Below are 18,455 nucleotides of genomic sequence, written 5' to 3'. Positions count from 1 at the left end.
GGAAGGATTTTAAATTATTAAACGCTTTGTTCATTTGCAAAATAAGATCGTTTTATTTAATTCCATTTGCAGGTTTACAATAATCTTCTATAAATTTGACTTCTTTGTTCGACCGATGGATCTGGAACAACTCTTTTCTCACAAAAGTGACGAAAATGACGTGAAAATCGTAATCATAGTAACGGGCGTAGCGTTCTATCGCTTTCTTTCGAATCTCACTATAGACTAAGCGCTTACTTTCGGGTAACTCCGTACGGCTCGGTACGAACGCACGTTTCTCCATTCGCCGTGTATGCTCCCACCAAAAGCATCGGGCGAAGAAATGTGTGTATAGTTCGACCGTTTGACCGTTAGAGGCGGTAATTCGTGGAGCGTACCTTTGGCCAAATTTCTCTCATGCTCATTGACAACCATCCTACTCATCTTTGGACACTATCTGGCATTATCTGAATGGACTTGGTTAATTTTTGTAGCAGACGAAAAACATAACCTTTTATTTCAAGATACTCGATTGTTATTAAAAGTTCGAATGAATTAGAATAAAGGTTATTTATTGCCGTATGCATAATGGCGAATGACCGGGAGGTACTGAGAGAAATTTGGGATGGTAAAATTCCTGTTTGTTTTACGCTTGATTCCGAAGAAATATGTGAATTACAAGGACCCGACCCATTTTATCTTATGGTGCCTAGGTTAAGTTATTTCCCACTCTGCACAGATAAGGTAAATAAATAACATAAATAATATAAAAGATGTAAGTAAAGTGCTATCAATAACAATTATCTCTATAATTTTTAATCGCTCCATTTTACACATTTTTTTTATTAGATACGAAAACATTTTATAAGACATATACAAAGTGACAGTAAGCAGGAGCACGAGATGTGGTTAGAATTTAATGGTATTCCCCTAAAGTGGCACTATCCGATTGGTGTTCTTTTGGATATCTATTCCAACGACGTTGAATTACCTTGGAATATCGTCGTTCATTTTGACAGGTTCCCAGAAAATGTGCTGATGCACTGTCAAAATAAGTGAGTATATCTGCAAATAGTCGAATATCTGTTTCTAATAAGATACTCGATTTGACGAGACGTTTGAATTTCAATTATAGAGAAGTAGTGGAAGCGTATTTTCTCTCCTGTGTAAAGGAAGCAGATGTATTAAAGCACAGAAGCCAGGTTGTATCCAGTATGCAAAAGAAAGATCACAATCAATTATGGTCTGGTTTACTCAACGATAAGTTCGATCAATTCTGGTCTGTAAATCGAAAACTTATGGAGGCCAGTAACACGGAGGAAGGTTTCAAGTATATACCATTTCGATGTTATACGAGCGAGGACAAATACGTACAAAAACTTGTAAAACCTGTAAACGAGGAAGGCCAAAGGAAGACGTTAAGGCATTTGCTGAACGAAGTATTCCCAGACAATGAAAATGGTAAATATTTTGTTTGTTTGTGAATATTTTATGAGTTATATGTATCGTTTTTCTTGTATAGTTACAGTGTTCACTCATGGTATTAGCCCACCTTTGGAAACACCCCTCCAATGGATGTCAGAACACATGAGCTATCCTGACAATTTTTTACATTTAATCGTGACATCATAACCCACAATGAAACAGCCAATTGACTAATTATCGATGAAATCGTGAGTTAAGTGCTCTTTTCTCTCACCAGTATTACTGGTATTTTAATCAAGATCGCTTTACCACGGGTCTTTTTAATGTTATGTGCTTTGTCGTATATTTATTTTATACGAAATCATAAATGACCCTCTAATTTTTCCTGAATGATATCGGTTAAACGCAAAGCTGTTACTGTTGCTTATATTCTTGTAACGCACGAACATACTCAAACTCTGTCGTAATGGCAACGTTGGACTTGTGCTAAAATCGAATCGATATTGGACCACGTTTATTACAGATCGATCGGATTGTAATTCAATTCGCAATATTGTACCCGGAAGGAAATATATTGTATAAATATAATTATATAAATATTTAAAGAATCATTTATGTATATAAACGTATTAATTACGATTGTATTGGATATCGTATAAAATCAATGTGAATATCATAGGTAGGAAATGAAACGAAAATTGATTGCTACCTTACTTGAAAAAGAGGGAAGTGAAGGGAGCGAAAACATTAAAGACACTAAACTATAAAATAGAGACATGGTCGTTTAATTTACAATCGAGAACCATAATTGTGTTATAAATTAGTTTATTGCACAGCTATCTCGAGGCTTTCGATATATCCTTAATATTTGCGAGGATACGGTACTATCGTTACGAGTTGCCAAAGAGCCGACTGGTCTCCGCACAATAACAGGCTGGTTCCCGTAGCTACTATATTCCATGGTTCTGCGACTCGTCCCAAAGGTTAAATAGTTAACAAGTTCCTTTTTACTTTGTTGCTCCTGAAATGTAGAGATTTACGAGACACTGAAATAATTATTACCCGGAACAATGTACAAAACCATATACAATGTGTTCTTAAAATACAATTTATGTATTAAGACGATTCTAAGTTGAAATAGAAGATTAATAAAATGTTGTTTCTATATTTAATTACAATTTAAATATGACGTTTTCAATTGGTAGACCTGTGCGTCGTAAATAAATAATTACTTTAAATATGATCAGAGCAGCGTCTTGGTATCTCTTGTGAATCTCTTCCTTGGTCACTACGGCCTTCACTTCGGGCGATTCATAGCGCTCCGTCATTTACAACTCTTTTTTTCAATGGTCTTTGTATAGGAAACCTGTAACACGTATCGATTTACAAATTACGATATACAAATGGGATCCGCGATTGAACGACATGACAATCATCATAAAATGTCCTGTGTTTAACGAACTAGCGAAATCATCGATCGAAAGAACTGTACGATCTGTCCCTCGAAAATTATTGTCTACCAAAGGAGAAGAGAGATAAAAGACAGTGGGGAAAAGAGGCATGTTCCGAGGAGAACGAGAGAACGAAAACAAGCAGGAGAAACGATGGAGAGAAGGCACACGTTCGTCTAGGGTAAAAATAAACTCAGGCTGGACTTTCACAACGCAGTAAACGCTGTCTTCCAACTATTTTCAGAATTAATATTCTCTACTTTTTTCTCCTCCTCTTTTTGATTAGCTACGCAATCTGGTCTTTTCTTTTTCCGTTTCTTGAGAGAGATTTTCTCTTTTTCCCTCCTTCAGCACTAAATTATTGTTCAATCAAAATGATAATGGTTGAATGTTTCTGCTACGTTTTTTCTCTTTAACGTCTACGTCTAACAGATGACTCTACTATGATTCTAATCGAGTTTGAGAACATGCAATCTATATACCGGTAAATTGAACACGATGCCCAGCTTTTTCAAACAACTTTGTTGTACGGACGATGGTTGATAAAATACGGTCCAGGTCGGCGGTTTCTAAAGTCGCTGACAATTTATAAGCAAGCACTGTCTGATGGTATCGGCGGACGGACAAGAAGTACACGGTAAGAATAATCAGCGAAACTTGAGACTTTGTCGTCACGCTGATCTTTAACTCGCAAACAGAGAAGACACGTTATTCGTCTATTGGAATGAAGCCAGAAACTTTTTGGTATCCCTTTCGAACTTCCGGTTGAGAACGCCAGACGCGTGGAATCCTGTCGTGAATTTTTTAGCGTTGTAGACAGTAGCTTATTACCTTTGAATGCGAAACGATTTAGCAAAAGATACAGTGCTATGCAGTTGTACAACTTACTGAGAGGAAATTAACTGGGTCCACGCAATCGTAACTTTAATTCGAACAGATTCATTTGCAAGGTTACACGATCGAAGTAAATATGTAACGTTAGTATGAATTTTCGTGTGCATATACCACTGTACCCTTCCTAATTGCATTGTAACAGTCGGTGACATTTATTGGCGTTGATTGAAGCGTTGCATCAGTCATACTTTGATTCAAGGTCTGTTTTGCGCGCACACGGTGGCCTCAATAAAAACGAATCGCGATTTAATATTAGGAACTATCGATAAACATCGTTTATTCCTTAATACAGCCGAAATTATCGGCTAGAATGAACACCACTTACAAACAGAGTTATCGCGGATTTCATTTTCTTCCCATTTGCAATGTTAATCATGCCAAGTGATTTTAAGCTAATTACGTACCGGGAGAACGCAATATGGCCTACAATAAGAACGATAAGATATTTAATAATCTTTCAAAAAATCGTAGAGAGTAGTATCGATAAATCAGTGCAACTATGCTACCACAGTCGATAACAAAAATGCCTGGACTATACGATTGACGTTAAGAGCTTCCATAAACCTGCAGAGGGATTCAAAACTTGTTTGATCAACGTCATTCGGGACATTACAATTTTAAATAAGCTGTTAAAGTCACATTTAGATAGGAATGCAACAATTAGTACAAGTTTATCGCACGAAACTAATCGCGCTTCCGGTTTAATTATCATGTATTCCAATCCAATTATACGTCTACTCTAGAGATATATAGGAATATATGTATCGCATCACATGCATGTGTGCAGCTGCCCGCGCTACATTTTTTAGCCCCTGCTACATAAGTTCAAGGAAACAGTCAATAAAAACAGCAATTCAATTTTTCTCCCCGCATTAGCCTGCTGCATTAACGGTGACTTATAAATAAACATGTAGTCTTTATATCGTAAAAAAACTCGTCGAGTTTTAAGAATGAGAAGACATTTAGCAATTTGAAAAAACAACTACGATAAGTTAAAGATCTTTTACGTCATTTATCGACACAAGTGCATAGCCGATGAACAGCAACTGCATGGCGTGCAGGCAGGCGTGCGATTGCGTGCCTAGAAAGTTTAGCGAGTACGTGTGCGATCGTCGATCCTCGGATACTACCAATCAACCACGATAACGGAAACAATGCATCGGTTGCATCGATTGCAGATCGCACGACTGTATGAGTGTGCATCCGACGTGACTACTTTCAGTATACGAATCACTAAGTTGACTTGTCCTTATCTTCGATATGACTTCAGTCCTCGTTCAAATGCGACAGAATTATTTAAAAGTATCGCGGAGAAGTGTACTTTAACGATAAATGTAACACGTGTGTAACGCCGGTATTTCAGAATATGACGAAATTTCGAACCGAATGACGTCGGCATATTGCAATATGCTTGTATCGCAGTTGTAGGTTTTAAGTTGAATTTGGCGTAATTCGAGGTAGAACGTTGCAGTAGTATTTCACGAGTTTCTTCAGCGTGCGAAACGTTTCGTTAGATAAGATTACCATCTTTGCTGAAAAAGAAAAGAAGAACAATCGTTCGAACAATAGCAGGAACGATACCGATTTGCGACATTTTTCTTCGTACGAGCTTTCAACATCAAACCTCTTCAAACGACATAAGTGATTGGATTTATTTCTCACCTTATTTCTAGAGTTATTTCTCAAAATATTGGAACATTATTCGCGTTATTGTCACAAAAAAGAAAGGCATAAGGCAAAGGAAAGTTGTGGGGTCGATGAGACAAAAGTTACTTTGTAAGCCATGTCTGTTATTTCCTCGAATGCATTTCTAATTATATTCTCGTCCTCGATGTATCGATACGTCGCGTAATAAATAATGGGATGAAAGAAGATCGAGATCAAAGACTGTACCGCTCCCTCGAAGTCAACTTGTAAATCGGCGTGTGTATGTATCTTTGTTCGACTCTGTCAACTTTTCTCAAATTATCAGTTTCCCGGTTATCTCGAGACGCTCAGTCTGCCACGCGTGTAAGCGCCTCTGAGAAATGTATATACATAATCAAATGTGTTTTCACAATCACGTAATCTCGTACGATTAGAATTATCTAAAGCTACAAGAAATAAAAGAAAAGGATGTACTGATTGCATTATATTTTCGATGGTGGCAAAACGTGATACAAAAACGGTTGCGAATTTGTATTCCACGATAAACACGTACTGTGGAGTCAGGGTTAAAGGGAAAGGTCGTGCAACTATAATTAAGTTGTTACGTTAAGTTGTTAATTACTTCGAAAAATGAAAATGATACACGAAGGTTTCTTTTAAAATAGTCTCTTATATTTTCTCTCAAATTCTCATAATCTACGCGTGTGTATATAATACAATATTTAATACAGTAATTTTTCTTTCTTCGAGCGTACAAAAAAAGTGAAATAAACGACAGATTCATGATGCCTGTCTCACCGTACATTAAAATCGTTCTCAAGCATTCTCTCTCCCTTTCTCTCCGAATAAATTCAGTCTCTCCCTCTCACGCTGTCGCTACGTTGTTCTCGGTGAATCACAATAGCGGATATGCTTGGTAATCGGTCGAATTTTGCCGACAAATTGAGAAATATGCGGATCGGGCGATGCGCAGTATATCGTTGCTTTCGCCGCTGTTTTTAACGTCCGCTGAGAATTTCGACCGTACAAAGAGAGGAAAAAAAAATGGATAAGCCCTCGAGGCTAGGTATCAACGATTCTACGATTATCACACTTTGAGCTGCCTCTCTTGGCGAGGGAATCCGATTCGTTCGTTTCTAGCTCTCGATCAACCCTCAGAACGAGTTCACGTTCGACTAACACAGTTTTCCATATATCATCCGGATGATTTATGATCGAATGCGAATTAAATGCCAACCGATCAGAATGACTGGAGATGTACAGTGGACGAGCGGAAGATATATATTAAAAAGGAGGGAAGAAAAAAAAAAAGAGAAACGAACAAAAGTATGATCTATCGAATTTATACGACGTCTAGATCGATCTGGTTTATCCGATTAGAAAACAGAGAAGAGAAACAAGATGATGATTTTGACGCGTCGAATTAGCGACCAAATAAATAAAAGAATAAATGTGAATACTGATATTATTACACGCTTGGACGAGTCACCGGTGTTCTCTTTCGCGGAGCGTATCCTTGCCAACAACCCGCACGGGAACGCTTCTTTGCCGCGGAGAGGACGTAAAAATACGTGGCTCGTTCTAAGGACGCGAGACATTTTGGTCCTTGATTCTTTCTCGCGCCAGCGAAGCTATAAGGCACGAGCGATCTTTAAAAGGCACCGGGCGAGTTTTCAAGCGCTTCGTTACATACAATTTGATCATATTAAAATATAATAATTATGTATACATATACATATTTATTTATATATATATATATATAAAGTCACTTTGTCTCTATCGTTCAACACTACATATATATATATATATATATATATTTTTCTTTACACATATAAGATACACGAGCATTATGCTTACAACGTAATTATTTCTGTGTGTGTGTGTGTGTGTGTATGTATGGTTTGTGTATATACATCATCTCCCTGCACGTGGGTTTAAAACGTGGGGGTTCGCCCACGAAGTTTTTCTCCCCACTTCGAACCAACCGTTCGTTCTCTCCGTGTCTCCTTCCCCTCTCTTTTACTTTCTGTTCACACAGTTTGATGCACTTAAAAAATATTGCTTATACAACGCTTTATGCCTCGTTTAATAGACTCTTGTGGGCTGTGCACATGGAACACACGCGTGCGCACGTTCAAAACGCGCGCCGACATACAAGCAATCACGCATTTGTTTCTCGCGCTATCGAACGCGCACGCTCTCTCTCTCTCTCTCTCTCTTTCACACATACACACACACGCGCGCGCATACACACACACACTCTCTCTCTCTCGTCAGTCGGTTCGACAGTACGTTTATTATGTAAAACGTTGTTATGGCATTATGTAATTCATTATGGCTTAAGATTACGCTATATTTTATTGTACATTGCCACCTTGACCCTATCGGCGAACGCGGACAAGGTTAATACGGTTTCTTCTCCCACTTTGGCGATATTCGATTCTCGAGGTTTATTCTTTGCCAAAGAAATTCGTTAAAAAGATCTCAGTTAGAAAATGAATAAAAGAAAGAGATTAGCGGTACGTTTGGTAGATGAAATTCCATCTACCAATAGAGGTAGGAAACCGGAGGAATTTAGTTTCTGCTCCATGAAGGCATGAATCCAGGTAAATACCGTTGACCCGTGCGTAGCACTATCCACGAGGAACGCAAGTGCATCTTTCTGGCTGATAATACACGCGGCTATCGCAACGCGTGAGATTAGTTGCGCTTGGAACGAGCTCGATTGAGTCTGAATATTGAAACATTGACGTAACTGCTCTGTCTGCGATGGTAATTTACAAAATTGCCCTTCTTTGCCGCGACGTGCTCAATTGCCGGATCGCAGAACATTCGTGGAACGCTATTTTCGGTTTCCCATCCGAGGGAAACTTTCTCGCCGGATCGTACTCTATTTTCGCAGACCGTGGGGCACACGCTGTACGCGTAGATTATCTCGTTCCAATCGATTCGGGCAGATAGCGATCGATTATCAGACACAGAAAACGGAACGGGGCATTTCCGAGTTTTTCTTTTTTTTTCGCTTCGCGACCGACCGCTGATTCAGAAACTTTCTTCGCCGTGATAGCTCGAAGGTCGTTCGACGATAAAAATGAACGCGTTATCGACTCGAGAATCGAAATAAGCCGGCGGAATACCAAGCGGAGAACGAACGCATGAAACGATGTAAACGCGTGAATAATTTATAAGAATAATTAAGAACATTACTCTCGTGGTTTTGTACCGCGAACGAGTGCGCTAACCTAAATTAGAATCGCGACCATATTCTCTAAACACTCGATGCTATAACGACGTTGAGTCCCTGTGTGATTCTAATTTCTATATTATATGTATATCGTGTAAGGCACGCGGATTTTACGGAACGTTTTCGTGTGTGTGTGTCTTTTTGAAAGTCTCCCCGTACGATCAGTCTCGTATCCCGACTTGGAGTATACGTATATGTGCGATCAACGAACGAATCGTTTCGACGTAGAACATTGGATTGTCAAAATTTCATCGATCAATAGCAATAAAAATATTTACAATTACTTTATCGCAACAAATACATATTTTTAAGTTTCTCCACGCGGAATCGATTCGCCGTTTTACATTCCCTTTTTATCCTTGTCGATTTCTTAGCGGAATCGAGACACAAATTTGTACAAAATATAGCTCTATATACGACTAAGTCTACGTGTAAGTTTGCTCTAAATTGGGCGACACGTTTGTTCTAGGATCAGCGAGAAGAAAGGCACGGATGGCGGCCTCGAAGGGAAACGTGTACGGCGAATTTCTCGCGAAGTCCTTCTTCGACATTTCGTCCCTTTCCTTCTTCCTCGGGATCGCACATTCGATACAAAAATAACCACGAATGATGATGCTAGCGAGGAGATCGAACCAAATTATTATCAAAGATGCATCGATATGTTCGAAATCCGAGTTTACTCGGCTCGATCTTCCCATACCATCCTATATACATATTTACAGAAAATTCGATCCAGGATGAAGGAAACGAGATACCTAAGGAAATAAATCGCTTGGCTGTTCGAGAGGGGAGAGAGTTCCGGAAAATTAGAGAGGAAAAACTGAGACGAAACCCTGTCGTAATACTTACGCACCATGCGTGGCACACGGGTGCGCGTATGGAAGAAATTGTTTGAGCAATTAAACGATATTAAGAGATCGATCCTCGATTGAACGCGAAACGAGAGGAGCGGCGTCGGTTCGTGGAAAAGTCCGGTGTCGCGACACCGATCTGCTTCTACCAAGAAATCGAACCGGGCTCGAAAAAGAAAAACCGGTAGCCGTTTCCCGTGGTCGATTACGAATCGAGCGTTTTCCGCGAAGGCAATTGGCGGCGAAATAAAGGCGGTTTCGTGGTGTTGCGTTGCGGAACGGCACGGTGCCGCGCGCGAGACCACGCTACCGAGTTTTCCTCATGATCGATATCATACCGAGACTGACATAATTCCGTAATTATAGCGAGCACACTCGACCTCTAAACGGCCTAGCCGATAGCCGTCGAACGAGCTAATCTCGTCGATAAAGCCGGCGCGAGAAAAAACTTCTTCGTGTGTGTACTTCTCGACGATTTTCATGGGTGGGGAGAAGGAGGGAGAGTAGAAGGGGAGGAGTGAAGAAACCTTGCGGAGGGCAGCGGGAGAAAAAAAGGCCAGATCCGAAGAAGTTGGAACATGCCGAACGAAGACGCGACCGTGTATAATCTCCTTCCATATCCCGGCTCGTCCAATGGTCGATTAAGACTTATCGTGATGTATAACGCGACACCGATGATCGAAGAAATGATAAACGCTTACGTGGCATACGACGTGTCGTAGATCACGTACCAATCGATCCTGCCCGGCTAAATCCTTTGTGGAAGGTCTTTTGCTATCCAACGAATATCTACGAATCGATTGAAACGTCCTCGATACGGATAAAATATTAACCATAATTTTTTTTTTTTTTTTTTGTTTCCGAATTAAATGTCATCGATAACGGTTACATTGAACGGAGATATCGGCTTTAAAAAATTGCTTTCATATCAAATATCGACTCCTTGATATTCGATCAATTTGGATGGATACTATATCCCGTCAAGATAGAACAAACCGTCGCTCCTGTTTCGCGCAATCGAGGATCAAACGTGATTTACCAATTAAGTGTAATGAGGACTCGCTGGATACCTAACAAACGCACTCCTGACCTGTGGGAACTCAGTGTACGGACTTGGGTGAGCCCTCCAGGATACCGGCAATCTCAGGCTCAGCTCGAGAGCATAGTCGTGACCCCTGCCTTCGTTCAAATTACAGATACTTTGGCAGTTGTTGTTGTTGTTGTTCACGATTATACTGTGGCTACTGACTGGCGACAAGCCTCTTTGGATCGCGTGTTCCTTGATGGGTTTGGTCACAGGATTGTCCAAATACGGCTTGAATAAAATTGCGTCCTTCTTCAACGTTGGTCCCGGTGGCGGAGGCGCGGTGGACGAAGGTGGTGTTGGCACGGTGCTCGATACCGGCTCCGTCCTCGACGGAGAGGCGACGACGAGCCTCTTTGGCTTCACCAAACAGAGCGGCGTTTCCTGAGGAGGCACTTCGTGGCAGGAGTTCGTCCTGATCGGGTCTTCGGCTTCCAGGCAGAGCCTCTTCGGCGACGGCAGAGTTTCGTAACAACAGGAAAGCGTGCAGTGCTGTCTCTTAAACGCAGGGGACAATTCCTCCGAGTGCTCGGGAGCCGAGGCGATCTCCGAGGAATATTCTCGAGGCGAATAACAGTACAGTCTGGTGTGCGAGTTGGAGTAGCAAGATCCTCTTAAGGAGGTTTCCTGGTAGCACGAAGCGACCGGTGTTACGACGTGGCCGTCCATGCAACAGGCGAGATTGCAAGAAACGACGGGCTCGTTCTCGGAAGATACATCGACCGCTGCTGGATGCTGGTAGTACGGAAAATGGTGCGAAGATGAGGAACCAACGTCGCAACAGTAAAGAGGCGGAGGCGATCGCTCGAACTCGATTTCAATTCGATCCTGCGATAAGCTCGAAACGTAGTTCGACGTCCTCAGATCTACCGGTGAGTCACCGGAAGCGGCATCCTGGATAGGGCCGAGCCGTTGTCTGGAGTTTCCACGGAGGGCGATCTCGCCTCGCAGTTCCGTCTCCTGCCCGAGCCACTTCTGTACCTGACGACGGTTTATGCCAAATTTCCTGGCGGTGGCACGTTGATTGCCCGCCACGCCGACGTCTCGATGAAAAGCGTCGAGGACGTCCAATTTGAATCGAAGGGAGAAAGATCGTCGACGAGCGAGGTCGTTGGATGAATTGTGGCCGCCGGAAGAGCAGTCGAGAGGGTCCATCTCGCTGTCGGAGCAACTTGTGCTTGATCTACCGGAGCTGACTGGTTCCTGAGGGCTCGAGGGTAAAGAGTACCCTTCTCGATCGTGTACGGGGCTTATCGGACAGGAGTCGGCGAGTGTCGAGGTAGCGGCAGGTGGTCGTTGATAATCGACGTACGAAGACGCGACAACGGCTTCTCTTCCTTCTTCCACGATCGGTGCTGCGACATCCTCCTCCAGCTGGATCTCTTCCTTGACCATCGCCCTACCGATTTCCGGTTCTTCAGCGATGTTCTCCGTTTCCTTCTCTGCGTGGATACGAACCGCGGTGGTCGTCGTTTCCCTGGACTCTCTCTGGTGTTGCTGCTGCGCCGATCGGTGGTGCAGGGACGGGATCGGCTTCTCGGAATCCAACGTTGGTGACGCGTGTGCGTGTGCGTGTTCGTGGACGTGCACGTGCAAGCATGGACTCGCGGAGGCCCGTGGGGAATCCAAGTGAACGGACGTGGTGGAGCTGGAGCTAGAGTTGGAACCGGTGCCGTTGGCTGGATACGAAATAGGCGAGAGAGGGACCCTCGAGACACCGGGGGAACTCGTCGACTCGCACGGCCCTGGCGTCGCCGCCGAGTCTGGGCTCGCTCGTTCCGTCTTTATCATCGACGGCGCTAGCAGCGATCCGTACGACGGCGGTGACGATGATTTCCCGTCCATCGACGACGACGAATCCACGTCCCCGTAATTTTGTTGAGATCGATGATGATGATGATGAGTAGCACTAGGTGTCGAAGAACGATGTCGATGTAACGACGATGTGGCGATCGCAATCTCGTTGCTAGCCTCGTTACCACCGTATCGGTGGTGTTCCTGATGAACAGGTACTCGATACGCCGTCAGAGTCTGATACACTTTCGTTTCGTTTCGACCGTCAATAGAATTTTCGTGTTCTCGTTGGCCGTCCGAATTTAGAACGTAGTAGGTGGATTCCTGATCTGCGCGTGTCTCTGAGTAACCGTGAACGTCCACCGTTACCTGTACTCGATCCTCCGTTTCCCGACAAGAATGATGCTGCTCGGAATTGCTGCCGGAATATTCTTGATATCCGAGACGAACGGGCAAAACCGGTGCCGTCGCCGTTCCAGATTGGGAAGCATATTGGGGCGAAGAGGGTGAACCACCATGAGGAGGATGAGAAAGAAGAGGTGGGGGCCCTTGCTGTGTAGCCAGCTCGTCGCCGTGCAGTCTGGCGAGGCTGAGGTTCAAGGCCGGCGCTGCTGGAGTCACGGCAGGCCCCGTGGCTTCCGTCACGGTACCGTCCGGCTTGGAAACACCCACGGGAGAGATCGCCGTTGTCGAGACCACTCCACCACTGGTATTTCCAGTCTCGGCACAACTGTTTCTCAAATTATCCTCGCACTGCAGCCATTTCTGTATTTGGCGTCGATGAATCCCGTACTTCCTCGCGGTGGCACGCTGATTTCCACGACAGTCGATGTCGTTTCTGTACGAATCGAGAACCTTGAGCTTGAAGGCCGGAGCAAATATCCGTCTGCTTCCCATCACACCGACCGATTTCCTCGCATTCTGTTGCTGCTGATGTTGTTGCACTGATTGCTGTTGTTGCTGTTTTTGATGCACCATTTTCACTGCTGTGTTTCCCTCACCGAGCACTTCGCTTACTCCATGAGCCATAACGCGTGTTATATTTCACGAACCGAACTCCTTCGCAGCGTGACGATGACCGTCACGTCGAACACGAGAACGAGAACACGACGATGAGCTTCGAAACCGGGCACTGCCAACGACGCACGGGGGTACCTTAACGCGTAACATTGCACGAAGTGGCCTGGCCGCGCCGCGCACGGAGTTCCTTTTAGGTCTTGGTAGATGCCGTAACTAATTTTCATCCCCACCACCGGCGACGAATGCGGCTGCTTCCCACTGAAACGATCTTTCCCTTCCCCTCCCTCGTCCCAAGCTCGCGCTCTCGCTCGCTCACCCCTTGCCGCGCGTCTCCCTTCTCATTGCCGCACTCTCGGTCTCTCACCGTACTACCCCCACTCCCGCATCGACCGTACTCTCGCGCTTTCTCTCTCTTTCCTACCACCGATCCATTCTCTGTCCTTTACTCTCCGTATTCAGTAAGCGCCCCTCGACGTCCCGCATCCCACTCGAGTAGCACAGGCGCTAGTCCACCGCCGTCGGCCACCAGTCATTCTTCTTTCTTTGCGCCACCGACCTAACCTCCACCAACTTCTCTCTTTCTACGGCTCTCGTCATCCTGCCTGACTGCCCGCACCCGTAGGCGCCCCACCCGCCTCTCCCCCCCGTCGCACCCTCTCGCCTTTCTCTCCTCCCTTTCACACCTCAGCTCCGTAAAACTCCGCCATTTTGTGTGCTCACTTCCGTTAATGACGCGCGCGGGAAACGTCACGCCAGCGTGACGACGCTCTCGGCGCCATGTTGTCTGCCGTACTCGTCTGACTGCCTGCCTGCCTGCTTGCCTGCTTGCCTGCCTGCCTGCCTGCCTGCCTCTGCCGTTCGCTCGCCCGCTCGCTCACTCGCTCGTTGCTTACCAACTCTCGGCTCGCACTAGCCAGCATGGAGCCGTGATTTTTGTTCGCCTTTCTCCTAGTGCGACTCGATCATATCTTTTCTCGGCACTCGCTATACTGGCATATGCTACGCAGAATCTTTTCCAATGTCTGTGAATTGCGATCGAATCGATTCGAATCGAATTAAAGCGTCAAAAGAATTGTGGACGCGCGACTCGACTCGACTCGACCCGACGAGCTACGATGTTTTCTCGCGCGGCTGAGATTAGGCGTGTTATCTAGGTTAAATCGTTGAAGACCTACGTCAGACTTCGCATACGGTACGATTCTTGAAAGTTTGCCGTACCGAGCGCCAACACAGCGACCGTCGTCTAGGAAGTTTTATTGGCATCGAATAAGGGGAAAGGCCGGTGAGGCAAGGGGATTTTGCCTTCCAGGAAAAATGCTTGTGGCCGTGTCAGCTTTGCCAGGTAGTGGTAGGTCTCGTTAGGGTTGAAGTACCGTTCCCATTATAATCCCGGTAGGGTAATGTGATCTGTATTGTTCTTTCCTGGTTATTACCAGCATTCTACCGACTTACCGTTACCAGTCACTACGGTGGCTATTCATAGTTTTCGTCGCATTCTTATTTTTCGTTTCTCGAATGCTCGTCCTATTCACTTCTTGGTTATCACTGAATGAGATTTCGAAGCGTGCATACGGATCACACGTTCCTCGCATATACGTAGTGGAATGAGATCATGTTGTTTTTGTGGCGTGAGCCGACAGTTAATATGTTTAGCTTTACGCGCGGTTGCCATGTCGCTGAGCCGCACGTAGGCCGCAACGTATACGGACGCGGAGAGACCTGCAAGCAATGACGCAAGCCTCGTGTTAGTATATATGTACTTTGGAGAAACAGGAGTGAGAGAGACGGGCCTTGTAGAAAGAAACGAACCGAGGCCTCGTAAATTTCCACGATTCGCGCCACTAGCAGAAACTGAGACTCGACCGATCCTCCTGTCGTTCCACGAAGGAGCACCCTACTGCGTTTCTAAGAATCTGCCTGCTTATTCTCGCTCCGTCGATCATTCCAACTCCGAACCGCTTCTAAATACATCTGACAATCATTAACATCGCGACGAGAGGAACGTGCCTCCTGAAGCGATACGACCTTCGCATAGTTTCGCGAGCGTGTCTCATCTTTTTGGTATTTTATGCTTGTCGTTCAAATCACGAGATCGTATCTTCTTTCCTTTTTTACCGAACTCAATGTTGTTTTCCTCTATCATCGGACGTCTCATGATCGTAGTCGAGCTCTGGGTCTATGGAAAAGAAACGAGAGCAGAGCCGATCGTGGAATAATATCGGTAAGAGGCATAGCAGTAGCAGACCGACAGTCGCCTAAGTACGCCACGATGGCTGGCACGTTCATCGGATTTGTCCTTGGGGCCGAAGGTAGGTGCAGCTCGAAGTCCGAGGACGTGGCAACGCAGCGGCCAGGCTCCCCCTCCTTTGTCCGCCGGCCGGTCTTGCCAGACAGGGTGTCGCCAGCTCGGTCGGCCTGGCCGTCCGGGTTGCTACGAGGGGAGAGGGGAAACGAACAACCCGATGGTGTAAAGGGGCAGGGGGATTCTGTGGGTTAGTGTCTGTATAAGCGTGTGACGGAGCAAGCATTAGGGGGAAGGAGCACGTTTATGAGAGGGAATCATTCCGAACAGATTACACAGGCGAAACGGAGAAGACCGAGTATAGGAAGGAGAAGGAAGGAAAGAGGGATCTTGTAGTTCGTAAGGTCGAACGTGTGTGCGTGTTATACGATCGGTCGTGGACCTACATTCACGCGGGTAGCCATGTTTGAAAACTCGCGTCCCGCTGGAATGTAGCCTGCAGGGGCCCCATCGTTGATTCCTCCCTTCCTCTCCTTCCTCAACGTCACCCTACGCGATTCCCCGGTTCAAAGCTCGACGACGATGCTCGAACGCCTACCTTCCTCAGCACTGGTCCTCCTGGGGCCCTCTTTTCTCTCTCTCCCTCTTTGCCTTTCTATGGTTTCCTCTTCTATCTGCCCATCCTCTCGCTCTTCTCGTCTCTGCGGCGTTCCATGCTTGGCGCCCCAAATGGTCGCGTAACCAGAGACGCGCCTCTGGCCTGGCCTGGCCTGGCTTGGCCTGGTCGCGCCAGACTTCTCGGCGCCCAAATGATGTACGCCGACCATTCTCTTTCCCTCTTTCTCCCCCATGTTCGTTTGCTTCGGTTTCGTAGCCTTCGCTTTCCTTGCTCTCTTTTCACGCATTTGTACTTGTGCGCGCGTGTATATGTGTGTGTGTGTGCGTGTGTGTGTGCGCGCGCGCGCGCGACAGTCAAAGGACAGAGTCACCGGATTGAAAGTAAGAGTAAGCGAGATAAGACGCTTCTATTTACCATTGCTCCGACTTGCGACACCTCACCTTTGAGTTCTGTGTACCATACTATACTCATATAGCCCTTACCTACCTTACTTGCGGGGCAAAAGTCACGTGAGAATACCAGCGTAAAAGAAAAGGGCGTACCGGTTGCAATTCCTTGCAAAAAACGCATTAGACAGTTCTCTCCGTTATCTTTGTCTGCGTTACACGCGTATAGAGGCATCGTTCAAGGCTTCTTGGCAAACACGAGACAAACAGTCGCCTATGATACTTATTTTGCTCGGACGATTGATCGAATCCTGTCTGAGGCTGCACTGTCCAAGTTTTCGTATAATTGGCTTCTGTCCAGTACGTAATATCACTTCGCTGTGTATACGTATACGTTTCGAACGAGCCTCTGTCAAGCAACGCTTTGTTCCTTCATTCAACTAATTATACCTTCGTTTGTCTTCGTTTTTGGGCCTTATGATCGGAGTTGGAGAAAAGAAGTATCAACTCCGTATACTCTACATCGTGTAGTATAACGAATAATTGTAGACAATTTAGGACGATAATACGTATGTAAGTTCTTTTGTCCAGAATGAAGAGCGGCACTTGCTAAAATTGCAGGTCCGAGTTTATAACCTGAGTTTATTTACGTACATGCTAACTGGGAGAGCGCCACACGTGCACCAGCACATACAGTTCCATTGCTACGTGTTGGTGTTTGCGTTGTATACGTTATTCTACGTGCATATGTGTGAACGCTTGTGTATTTTAAATCTAGTCGCATAGATGAACCGTAACAGATTGTGTGTCCGTAAGAATTTCTAATCACAGCGGGGTTTCGATGCAAAATTTCGAAGCTTGAACAATTCGTAACGAAATGAATTTAGTGCATCAGGGAACGAAACATGTCGCCTCGTACCTTGACAGATAAAAGCAGCCCTGATTATTATCTATACGTATACGTAGGTTAAGCGTCACAGTTGGTCGCATCGCTCGTTTGCCCACGTACGAATGCAGAAATATACCTTCTCCGTGGGCGGTCACACGATGGCGCCTACTCGCGCATACCTGCGCATACCTGTGTGAGCCCGAGGCTAACCTCGCAAACTCTCGTTTCATCGAGATTCTTCGATTCGTTCCTTTGCACAATCCACTCGCTTTCTTTCGTGTTATCGCCAAGACAAAGAAGGATGGAATAAAAGAACAAAAAGACAACAACGCGTAGAAAGAAACGTTATCGAGAACGAACGCAAGGATCGAAGTGCACACGAGTAAGTGAAATACAATAACGCCCACATTTGCAACTATACGAGAAACGTACACATGCTAACCTTTATCTTATCATTGGCGAAGGCGTATCGAGGTTGACGAGGTTGCCATGCGTTTGCTTTTGATACGACGATGAAAGACAACGACGATGCGGATGACCACAATTCGAAACGATTACTAGCATCTTTCGTATTTGGTTTTCGCGAAAACCTTGAATTCGAACACGGGGATCGTTACGGGTGTAGTCTCCCTCTGACCTCGATGGTTACAGCCTCGCGATTTGCTTTATCGACCGAGCGGTAAAAAATTAAAGGATTAAAAAGCCACGTATTATCCGTTATTTGCTTTATCGACGTTTGAATGCTACTTTTGATCCTATTTTTCATTCAATTCTTTTCTCACTTTTTTGATTTAATGATATTATCGATTCATTTATTTTCTTGCGGTGTTCACATATCAATGTATAGTAGGGTTTTTTTAATCACACTAAACTTCTTAAGACCGCTCATGTTGCTTCAGCGTTTTCAAATGTACTTTTAATCCTCAAATT

At 44.9% G+C, this 18,455-nt stretch overlaps 3 protein-coding genes across 9 annotated transcripts; 1 reads left to right on the top strand and 2 right to left on the bottom strand.

Moving 5' to 3' along the window:
• Nucleotides 1–318: 318 nt before the first annotated feature.
• On the top strand, nucleotides 319–2,082 carry LOC117233746 (autophagy protein 5). Its single transcript, XM_033494701.1, has 4 exons — nucleotides 319–723; nucleotides 829–1,034; nucleotides 1,115–1,440; nucleotides 1,502–2,082. The coding sequence occupies exons 1-4, from the start codon at nucleotides 568–570 to the stop codon at nucleotides 1,609–1,611; spliced, it is 798 nt and encodes a 265-aa protein (XP_033350592.1). The 5' UTR covers nucleotides 319–567; the 3' UTR covers nucleotides 1,612–2,082.
• An 84-nt stretch (nucleotides 2,083–2,166) lies between these two features.
• LOC117234399 lies at nucleotides 2,167–18,142 on the bottom strand. 7 transcript variants are annotated; one of them, XM_033495982.1, is made up of 4 exons: nucleotides 3,744–3,873; nucleotides 3,338–3,645; nucleotides 2,637–2,770; nucleotides 2,167–2,425 (listed from the first exon to the last, which is right to left on the bottom strand). In XM_033495982.1, the coding sequence occupies exons 3-4, from the start codon at nucleotides 2,730–2,732 to the stop codon at nucleotides 2,225–2,227; spliced, it is 297 nt and encodes a 98-aa protein (XP_033351873.1). In that variant the 5' UTR covers nucleotides 2,733–2,770; nucleotides 3,338–3,645; nucleotides 3,744–3,873; the 3' UTR covers nucleotides 2,167–2,224. The 7 variants fall into 7 exon arrangements, with proteins under 7 accessions (XP_033351873.1, XP_033353511.1, XP_033356845.1 ...); XM_033497620.1 differs by lacking the exons at nucleotides 3,338–3,645; nucleotides 3,744–3,873 and adding an exon at nucleotides 17,968–18,142; XM_033500954.1 differs by lacking the exons at nucleotides 3,338–3,645; nucleotides 3,744–3,873 and adding an exon at nucleotides 4,154–4,175.
• Nucleotides 7,656–14,003, bottom strand: LOC117233110. The gene has a single exon (XM_033493492.1). The coding sequence runs from the start codon at nucleotides 13,396–13,398 to the stop codon at nucleotides 10,534–10,536; it is 2,865 nt and encodes a 954-aa protein (XP_033349383.1). The 5' UTR covers nucleotides 13,399–14,003; the 3' UTR covers nucleotides 7,656–10,533.
• Nucleotides 18,143–18,455: the final 313 nt, after the last annotated feature.

The sequence above is a fragment of the Bombus vosnesenskii genome, unplaced genomic scaffold (genome assembly GCF_011952255.1).
Source record: "Bombus vosnesenskii isolate JDL3184/JDL3185 unplaced genomic scaffold, Bvos_JDL3184-5_v1.1 scf7180000013262, whole genome shotgun sequence".
In the NCBI taxonomy this organism is placed as follows: domain Eukaryota; kingdom Metazoa; phylum Arthropoda; class Insecta; order Hymenoptera; family Apidae; genus Bombus; species Bombus vosnesenskii.
Note: the sequence above shows the minus strand (reverse complement) of the source record. Positions and strands in the feature narration are given on the sequence as shown.

What these genes read in the sequence shown, in the direction of transcription:
- LOC117233746 (XM_033494701.1), top strand. Translation starts at nt 568, where the DNA reads ATGGCGAATGACCGGGAGGTACTGAGAGAAATTTGGGATGGTAAAATT. An exon ending in TCCCACTCTGCACAGATAAG is followed by an intron (nt 724 to 828) that starts GTAAATAAATAA and finishes TTTTTTTATTAG; the next exon opens with ATACGAAAACATTTTATAAG. An exon ending in ATTCCCAGACAATGAAAATG is followed by an intron (nt 1,441 to 1,501) that starts GTAAATATTTTG and finishes TTTCTTGTATAG; the next exon opens with TTACAGTGTTCACTCATGGT.
- LOC117234399 (XM_033497620.1), bottom strand. Translation starts at nt 2,732, where the DNA reads ATGACGGAGCGCTATGAATCGCCCGAAGTGAAGGCCGTAGTGACCAAG. An exon ending in CTGCTCTGATCATATTTAAA is followed by an intron (nt 2,426 to 2,636) that starts GTAATTATTTAT and finishes TCTACATTTCAG; the next exon opens with GAGCAACAAAGTAAAAAGGA.
- LOC117233110 (XM_033493492.1), bottom strand. Translation starts at nt 13,398, where the DNA reads ATGGCTCATGGAGTAAGCGAAGTGCTCGGTGAGGGAAACACAGCAGTG.